At 47.0% G+C, this 9356-nt stretch overlaps 1 protein-coding gene across 5 annotated transcripts; it reads right to left on the reverse strand.

The window, feature by feature from the left end:
• Positions 1-388: 388 nt before the first annotated feature.
• Positions 389-7443, reverse strand: LOC120699705. 5 transcript variants are annotated; one of them, XM_039983745.1, is made up of 5 exons: positions 7309-7443; positions 7084-7219; positions 6888-7005; positions 6607-6802; positions 389-3077 (listed from the first exon to the last, which is right to left on the reverse strand). In XM_039983745.1, exon 5 carries the CDS (start codon positions 1804-1806, stop codon positions 778-780), a length of 1029 nt encoding a protein of 342 aa, XP_039839679.1. In that variant the 5' UTR covers positions 1807-3077; positions 6607-6802; positions 6888-7005; positions 7084-7219; positions 7309-7443; the 3' UTR covers positions 389-777. The 5 variants fall into 5 exon arrangements, 4 of the variants coding, with proteins under 4 accessions (XP_039839679.1, XP_039839677.1, XP_039839680.1 ...); XM_039983743.1 differs by having other exon boundaries at positions 6884-7005; XM_039983746.1 differs by having other exon boundaries at positions 6888-7009.
• Positions 7444-9356: the final 1913 nt, after the last annotated feature.

The following is a 9356-nucleotide window of genomic DNA, read 5'->3' on the forward strand; positions in this document are numbered from 1 at the left end:
CGCTGACCTTGCTGGTATTACCTTCACCAGTTGCTCCATTAACTCTTGATTGCGCATACGTTGCAGCCTTCTTTTTTGAGTATGAGATAAGCCTGAGGGACACCACCTCGGCTATAAATATTTTGAATCTTTATTTACACTTTTTCTCACCCTCCTTGCTGCAATCGAGATTCTTTTTGACCAAATTATGACTAGCAACAATGGGTCTTTGTGATGAGTAACTAATTGGATATATAGAAGGATATCGAATAATATATGACCGCATATGCATCTTATTATAATCCGAAGGTGTATAATAGCTAGGATGCGACTAAAACCATGGAGCAATCGGTTCACCAAATGAATATGGCGCAGAGTTTGATTTAGAATAAATTAAAATGCCTAACAGTTTGATCAATAAAGCTCTCCCCATTGTACTAAACGAAAAAAGAATGTATGAATTACATTACATAACCTTGTTCAAATGAAATGGAGCTGATCATCACAGTACCCACAGAATAAGACCACGAATAGGATAAAGAAAAGAATGTTGATACATCTATAGCTGGCGAATATATATGCAGAAGAGGCCTTATGCAAATCCCTCTCCCTCCGCCAGGTTTGGCTCCTGGTCGCGATTCAGGATGCCAGCATGAGTGAGGAGAGCCCAGAGGTGGGTCAGGAACTCCCCGCCCTGCGCCAGCCGCTCCATGTGCGCTCTGGCGTTGTCTGACGGGATGTAGAGGATGATTTCCACCCAGAAGTCGGCCATTACCTTCCAGCGCAGACAAGTATCTTCTATGGCCTCCAGCTCTGTCCCAAGCTTGAGGCCTTGAGCCCTTTGGTCAAGATGCTATTGTCGACTCCGGAGCAGGATAGGGCCTTCTGAAGTGCATCTCTGTCTCGAGCATTGGTTCCCAATGCTTCTCTGGCTTTGTACATGGCTTCATCAAAGATGGACCTGGTATCGAAGGAATTCCCTGGAAGCAATTTTGGGACATTAGACATCAGGTATCCGCAGTAGCATGATAATTTGGTTGCGACTTCATGGTTGTCATAGCAGGGAAGCTGCCTGCTTCTCATCTCTGCATTGTCACATATTATTCTGCAGTAATCAGTTGCAATGTGCCAAATAAGCACGCTTTCTGTTTGAGTCACATTCTGTAATGTCCAAGAAAACTGTGGGAGAAAACCGTTGCGCTGCAATGATGCCTTCCCATTGGTCAGATGGCCATCACTGCTGGATTTCAGAATGGAAACAATCCGACGCTTCAGCTTATCAGGTAACTTGACAGAATGCAAACCTTTTGATGAAAACAGATTGCCCGAAGATTGACCCAGATAAGCAATGGTCTTGGAAAAAATGAACATGGACAGGGTACTTGATTCAAAGGCAAAGTCTTTCCTCAAACTAAAGAATTTTGAGCCTTCTACGACAGAGTACTGGCCTAGTTTGTTCTGCCAATACCCGAATAATGGGAGCCTCCGCTTACTAATAAAAAAACCAAATCTCTTGCGTAAGGCCAATGGGATGAATCCATTCGGGTTTCCTCTTCCTGTGAGAGACGAGCAAGCAAGTGGTACCATGGCCCAATCAGATCCCAGATACAGTATGAACTGCAATGCCTCTACTACAAGGAATGCTCCAATAATTGCGACTGTGACACTGACACGAGTCACGTTGAGTCCGATAACTATAAAATAATAGTCATCAAGAATGAATCGTTCGTGTCGTCTTTCGGACAATGATTCATAGAGCATGACTGCTCCAAGGCCAAATGAGCAAACTATCTTCACTATGACCATGAGAAAGAAGAGTCCTTCCATCCCAAAGATCAAAGCATACCTGGTGTAGAAGAAATCATACAGGAAGGCTCACTCCACCTCGATGACCCTGAATGCTTCTGTGTATTCATCACTAGCGTTCTTTTCTGATAGCAACCCTTCAAGAACGAACCGGCGTGTCTCTGGAAGGCTAGCCTCAGCACAATCCATCCCGAAGAAGCGACGCCTCAGCAGGTGGGACAAGGAATAGGATAGGCATGCACCTTTAATCCGCGAGCTGCTGAGACCATGTGAGATGAGCTTTGCTTCATTGCCCTCGTCCCAGATCATGCCGACAGTAGCAACACCTTCCTTTGGTACTGCCTCACATCTGTACAAGGAGCTTTTGCCATCCCATGTACGGGTGACCTTGTAGGCAGGCCAGTGGACGATGTACCTGCAGCCCTTCATGGTGACAGGGTCAAAGGAGTCCTCTTTGGCAGCCATGGCGGCAGCGGCGGAGTAATCCTTCATGTAATCTGCTAATACTTTGCTAGGATAGGAGTGGTTAACCATCCAGCTAGCTATGTTCTAAATGTGTGAGCGAAGCAGACAGCAGCAAACAGGATGAAGACAGGAAGAGTGGTAGGGTGCCCCAAAAACTGACGTCGCATCCCATGCAGGATCGACATTGTTGTGCTTTCTTCACGGGGGTGGTATCCTGTGATGCTTGGGTAGAGCAGTTGAAATAGCACTATTGCAAAGTAGATGTCATACTGAAGAACATCGAAGAGGCCTCGCTTCCACTGCCTGTTGTCGTCGAGGTCATAGGCTGTGATGGAGTTAGCACACCCCCTGCGATCAGGAACAGGGAGAGCGCCCACACTGGGTACATGATTACAAGGGTCACCTGAGATGACTGCATCAAGCCAAGGGTGTAAGTGACAAGTGGGGGGAGGAGGGTGTAGGCCACCCACAGCCCCCCTTGGATGAAGGCGTTGTTGCTACGCAGGCGAAGGGAACCGCACACGAGCTGGAAGAAGAGCAGCACAGCCGCTGCTGCCATGAAAACCTCCACCTGCATTATTGCCCGCCGCGTCTTGTGGTATATTTGGGCCGGGTCATCATCACAATCCACGGTTCCTTTGCCTACTGTCACCATCTATCTTCAACAAGCTTCGTTTCTAGCTAGGCTTAATTATAGGGAACGAAGAACTGATCAGTGCTGGTTCTTCAACACAAAATGTCTGACCAAGTTAACTTTCACACAGCGGAATCATCCATGTATCTCATGTGTCCACGCGCCTTTTTTATTCAACGTGAAACTAAAGCCTCTGTAAAAGGATATAACAGATGTAGTTTACAACGTGTTCCAAACCGTGCTCCTGTAGTTACTATTGTCTATGATGATTTGGGTCTACATAATTGATAACCGAGTGTTTCTGATTTTCTATGATTTTCTAGAATTTATCCTTTTTTTAGCTTGTCCTATGCGGATTAGCATGGGCACTTCAAAAATGAGTCTTCAATCTTACTTACTAATTGTAGCCCCAAAGGTTCCCCTATGTTCATTCTCCCAAGACGCGTTAGGAAAACAAAAGATAAGCCATATAAATTCAAAGGAAAAAAGAGACAGCTGACCATAAATTCGGTAGACTATAATCATCATTACCAATAATAGACATCAGATCTATTCAGTTCTTTCTAAAAAAAGTTGTCCACATTTTTTTATTATGAATAACATGAAACAACCCCTAAATTTCACCTCAAATTACCCATTAATACTGTTATGAAAGATAATTTAAAGTAACCCCTAATTTTGCATTAAATTATCCATTGCCATTATGAAAGATAGCCTAAAGCAAACCCTCAAAATTTGCATATAATTACCCACATCTAACATTAAGAAATATGATATAAAGTAACCCACTCATTTACATCCAAATTAGGCGCATCTAAATTACTTATCTCTTTCTAAATTTTGCTTTTAAATTATCAACATACACTATTATGGAAGTTGAGAAAAGTCCATTTTGCCCCCTGGATATGTCACCGAGTTTACAACCCCCCCCAACCAACCCTCAAAACCGGGCATTATACACAGTGGCGAATCTAGAATCTAAATTTGGGGGAGGGGAGGTGGGCTCATTTTTCTCTTCTTCCTCTCTTCTCTTTTCTTCTTCTTCTTCCTCTTCATCATCATGGTTGAAAATTGTTTGGGGGGGGGGGGGGGGGCTTTGGGGGGGCTCCATGGACTCCATCGGAGTAGGGGGGGGGGGGCTGGAGCACCCCTGGCTCCGCCACTGATTATACACCTCGTCTCCTCAAAACCAGGCAAACTACCCCCTTAACCATTCTGGAGAGATTTGTCAAGAGATTTTACTGACACTACAAGTGAATATTTGAAACAAGAAATGAATTTAAATTTTTGAATAACGGATCCTTCTAATCCAGTCTATCTAATGTCTTTTTCAGGAGCCAGAGGAAATGCATCTCAGGTACACCAATTAGTAGGTATGAGAGGGTTAATGGCGGATCCTCAAGAACAAATGATTGATTTACCTATTCAAAGCAATTTACGCGAGGGACTTTCTTTGACAGAATATATAAATTCCTGCTACGGAGCCCGAAAAGGGGTTGTAGATACTACTGTATGAACAGCGGATGCTGGCTATCTTACACGTAGCACATGTAGGTCCCATATGTCGCCATATTTTTTTTGCCACATCACCTCCCCTTCTCTCTATCTCTCCGCTGATGTGGCCTCCTCGGCTGGCGCCACCCTCTCCCTCTCCCTCCACAAGCGTCGGCATCCCGCACTCCCTCTCCTACCTCCCATGACGGCCACGACCACCACCTCGACCCAGAGTCTACCCCAACCACGTGTTCATCTTCCACGGCAAGCCCTAACCCTCCCTCTTCCCAAAGACACCATCCTTGGAGGCTGTCTCGCCGCCGTCCACGATGACGCCATCAACACCTGCGCCTGTCCAGGCGGCAATACTGCGCCACATCACCGGGCTGCCCGGGCGGCGGTTGTGGAGAACCTCCATGCATGCAGCGGTGGTCAGCCCATAGATGAAGGTGCTATACTCCACCATGGTCCTCATCTGCGCTGCTTTGCCTCTGCAGCAATATTGCACGCCACCCTGCCTGGTCGCCACGTTCACGCCATGCGCTCGCCCGTATGCGTCGCGTCACCACAGCCAAGCATTGCCATTGCAAAAAGGGCTGACATCCATCGATGCCCATCGCCTGCCATCGGTGCACTAGAGCCGCTTCTCACCGGCAAGACGCGCCACCTATCTCCGTTTTTTGCCATTGCCAAGTTGCCCTTCTCTTTCTGCTACAACCACGCTTCCTGCACCGCTGGTGGCGCCTCCCACGTTAGCGGTCGCGGTCCTCCCCGCCTGCGGCGGCCACGCATTCCGACCGGTGGAAGCACCCTTTCCCTTCCATGGTGGCCACCCTTCCTTTCTTGCGGCGGTAATGGTGGCGCCTCTCATGCCTCTGTCGCACCGCCGACCACTGCAGCGCGAGCATCAGCTACGCTAGGCCATGGAGAACCCACACTTCCACAGTTTGTCAGCGAAGAAAGAGACAGTGGAGGGTCCTCACCGAGGAGGTGGTCGCAGCGGTGTTGGAAGATCGAGCTCGTCGGTGAGGTGCTTTGGTGATCGGTGAGCCGAGGCGAAGTGGCAGGGACTTGCGCGGAGTCGAGGTGGTGCTTGGGGGTGGAAGGAATCGGACCATGATAGACGGTGTCAGTGTTTAGCCGCCAAGCCTACCGAGGATACCCCCGAGGTGGTTAGGTGTCGCTAAGATTAGTAACACGAAGGTTCAAGGAACACAAAATTTTGGACAAGTTCGGGCCGCAATATGCGTAATACCCTACATTTTGTGTGCTGGTTTGTATTGCCTTAGATGTATATTGCAAGTTATGATTTGGAAGGGGTGCCTACCCTCTCTTATATTGTCGGAGGGACAAGATTATATGGAAGTCCTAGCCGAATACTAGATTAGGAGTCCTATCCGAGTACTACTAGGGTAATTTCCATATACTCCGACTAGTTCTACTACAATGGTGTAAGGTATGGACCATGTGTCATCCCTTATTCTAGAACATTCTGCACCTGTGAGCAGTCCCGCTACCTCGGGTCTGACAGACGGAACTTGGCGAATCGACCTAGCGACTAGAGTAGAGTAAGGTGCCGGAGCAGAGCAGAGCAGAACCTCGTCTGCATAGATGAAGGTGGACTCGAGACAGAGAGAAGGGGATGTGATGTGGCAAAAAATATAGTGACATGTGGGACCCACATATGCCACGTCAGTAAAACTGCTTGACAATCCTCTTTGGAATGGTCAAGGGGTAGTTTCCTTTGTTTTGAGGAGATGAGAGTGTATAATGTCCGGTTTTTGAGCTTTTTTTTTGAATGTGGGGTGTTAACTCGGTGACAAGTTCAAGGAGGCAAAATGAACTTTTCTCTAAAGTGGTTTTGTTCAACTTCACTGCTTCTTATAGCAAACAAATTTGTCAAAACTTCTGGTTCCTAATTTAATGAGGTAAGAAGAAATATGTTTGTGAGGGAAAGGTTCGGTATATGAAAAATGTAAACTATAGTGGTTTGTGCCTTTAAATAGATGATACCACAGGAGTTCATTAATCACTCATAGCAGCGTGTTTGTAGTTGTTATGATGTATGTGAATAAATAAGGAGTATTCACTGAATGTTCAGCCTTCAGTTCAGTACCTGAGAAGTGAAAGGCCAAGTTATTGTCCAAAAGATTGGCGTTCAAAGCATGCAGAAAGCATATATAGAAGATGGAGTAGGAGTATTCTTGACTAAAAATAATGTAACTTACGTAAGATAGCCTGGAGCTCAAAACGCTGGCCCTGCTTGTGCCCTAGCTCTTCTCCTCCAATGCCCTCCTTTCCTGTTTGTGCCCTCAAAATGCTGGCCCTGCTTGTGCCCTCTTCTCCTCTAAATCAGAGCTTTCTGGAGCTCAAATTTAACTCGTGCGGTCATGCCATCTCTAAATGCAACCTTCCTATTCTCCTCTGCAATGTATGGACATCAGATCTTCTGGGATCGATCTATTCGCAAAAAAAAAAGAGCTTTCGGGGATCTGGGTAACATACTAACAGTGCAGACTTGAGCGTGCCAAGGGGAGACCGGGAGAGCAGCTTCTGCTGCTTGTGGCACTTGTGCTTCCTTGTGAGTTGTGATGCAGGAATAGGTACCATAGACGAAATGGATGAACCTGACTAGAGTAAGAAACAAAATAAAATAGGATGCTACATCATTTAATTTATTTGTCAGCAGAAAGAAAAGTGAATACCTGGAGCTCAGGGATCTGCCGCCTTTGCTCGGTCTTTCTTTATTTTTCTTCCTACCTACCTCTGCACACAAGAGCTTCCGGGATCGCCTCCGCCAGGTTTGTGAATTGTGGCACTTCTTCCTCGTGAAGTTATGAACTGCCGACGATCATGGCCATGGCCAGTTTATAAGGACACGATTGCTAAGACATAGAAAGAAAAAGAGGACTTAGCTGGAAAAAGCGTACCACGAGCATCGTTGTCCCTGCGACTGTCGAGCACGGTTGGGTTGGTAGCAGACCGCGAAGAAAAAGGGGATTCCTCCCCTGCGCGGGAAGGAAGCTGCAGCGCAGTTGTGTGTGTCGTGGCGCCCATACCATGGGGACTGGCAGTGCGAATCCAAGTCCCAAGCTTTAGGAAAATGTATATATAACCCCCTGACCTATGGATAGTGGTACACATAACCCCCCTCCCATCTCAAAAACCATATGTCTTGCACCTTCAACTAATTGAAACCGAACACTTAACCCCCTAGGGTGGTTTTGCACCCCGGTATTACCTACCTGGCAGTCCACGCTGGAGAGGTTGACACTGTGGCGCTCAGGCCAGCTTGTCAGGTTGGGCAGGCCATGTTGGATTGTTGTCCGCCTCTATTTTAGCGGGATGGGAGGGAAAAGCACGGGCTGGGAGGGAAAAGCGCGGGCTGGAGGCGTTTTGCGCGGGAGAAGATAGGAGAGGGAGAGTGCCGGCGGCGGATTGAAGGGAGCGCCAGCGACGGGGGGTTGAAGGGAGCGCTGGCGGCGGGGCCATGGCGGCTTCAAGCTCGCAACCAGCCGGCTCATCTGCTTCGACCACACGAGGAGGAGGCCCCCGCGGGTACGATGGCATGGGCTCGTCGGTGCCGTACCGGGCGGCACCTCTTGCTTACGAGCCAGCAGTGATGTGCTGGTGTGGGTTGAAGGCACCAAGATGGATCTCATTGAGCGATGAGAATCCCAGCCGCCGCTACTATCGATGCAGAAGGAGCAGGGTAAGGATTGGATACTGTAGGTGTTGGTGTTTTCGATTTGTAGTGTTTGTACCATGTGATATGAGTGATTTGAAGCTTGATTTTGCAATCAGAAATGGACTGCGGTTACCTCATGTGGGTCGATCCGGCGCCGACACCATTTATGAAGACCTTGTTATTGGATCTGCGTGATGCTATCTGGAGGTTGAAGAAGGAGAATTCAGAGCTGATGATACAGCTTAGTGATGGTCTGGAGGTTTTACAGCTGAAGGAAATCAACCAAGCTTTGGCAAAGGAGAACATAGACAAGACTGAAGAATTGAAGGCAAAGGACATGAAGTTGGAAGAGCTAAATGCTACCTTGAAAGTCATGGCTGGAAAACTGATTTCAAGGAGCGATTGCAGTTCATTCAGTATTGTTGTTTGTGTGTTTGCTGTTGCTCTCGGAGTTGGCACGTTGCTAGGTGGGGTTTGTTTGCCTGATGGCATGTAGTTGTGTTGGCTTGTATGCATGACCCTACTTTATCTGGTTTATGATGGTTCTGTTGTTTGGGAGTATGCAAGCTGTTGAATGGAAATGTACAATATGTTGAATGGAAATGTGCAATCTGTTGAATCCAATTACATGATACATGAATGTCAAATGGCAGGCATAAGTTTTCACTAAATTCATTCAGTTCACAAAACCAAGCATGGTCACTTGATCCAAGTATGTTCACAGGCAACATAACAACCAAAGCATATTCAGTTCACATAACCATGCGTACATTGTAACCAAAACACTGACCATCCATGCCTACATTAGAAGCTAAAGTGATAACCCAGCTGTACACCAAAAGCTAAAGTGATAACCCAGCCAAAATCCTACGACCAGCAGTTTCAATAATTGTCTCCAAACAGCAGATATCCCAATCTGCTCCTCTTTGTAGTCCTTTGGCCTCCCTGCTGACTTGTGCTGCCTTCTCCTCCTGCAACTCGGGATGGTGGCATTTCTCTTGATGGAGCTTGACTCTGCTGGGTGCCCACATCACACTACATAGGAAATATTAATATTGGTTACAGTCAATTTTAGTTGCAACTTTACTTTGGAAATGACAACAGAACTTACTATTGGATTATTTTGCTTCCTCATGTTGGCACTTGATGCTGATCCCTGCCATGGGTTATTTGTGGCAGCAGCAGAGTTTGATGCTTCACTTTCCTTCTTCTTCTGCCTAGCATCATCTCTCTTGTTGTAAGCATTTTTCTTTTTCCCAACTTCTGGATTTAGTGGACACTTCCTAGCAT

The sequence above is a fragment of the Panicum virgatum genome, chromosome 3K, assembly GCF_016808335.1.
Source record: "Panicum virgatum strain AP13 chromosome 3K, P.virgatum_v5, whole genome shotgun sequence".
NCBI lineage: Eukaryota > Viridiplantae > Streptophyta > Magnoliopsida > Poales > Poaceae > Panicum > Panicum virgatum.

What these genes read in the sequence shown, in the direction of transcription:
- LOC120699705 (XM_039983745.1), bottom strand. Translation starts at nt 1,806, where the DNA reads ATGGAAGGACTCTTCTTTCTCATGGTCATAGTGAAGATAGTTTGCTCA.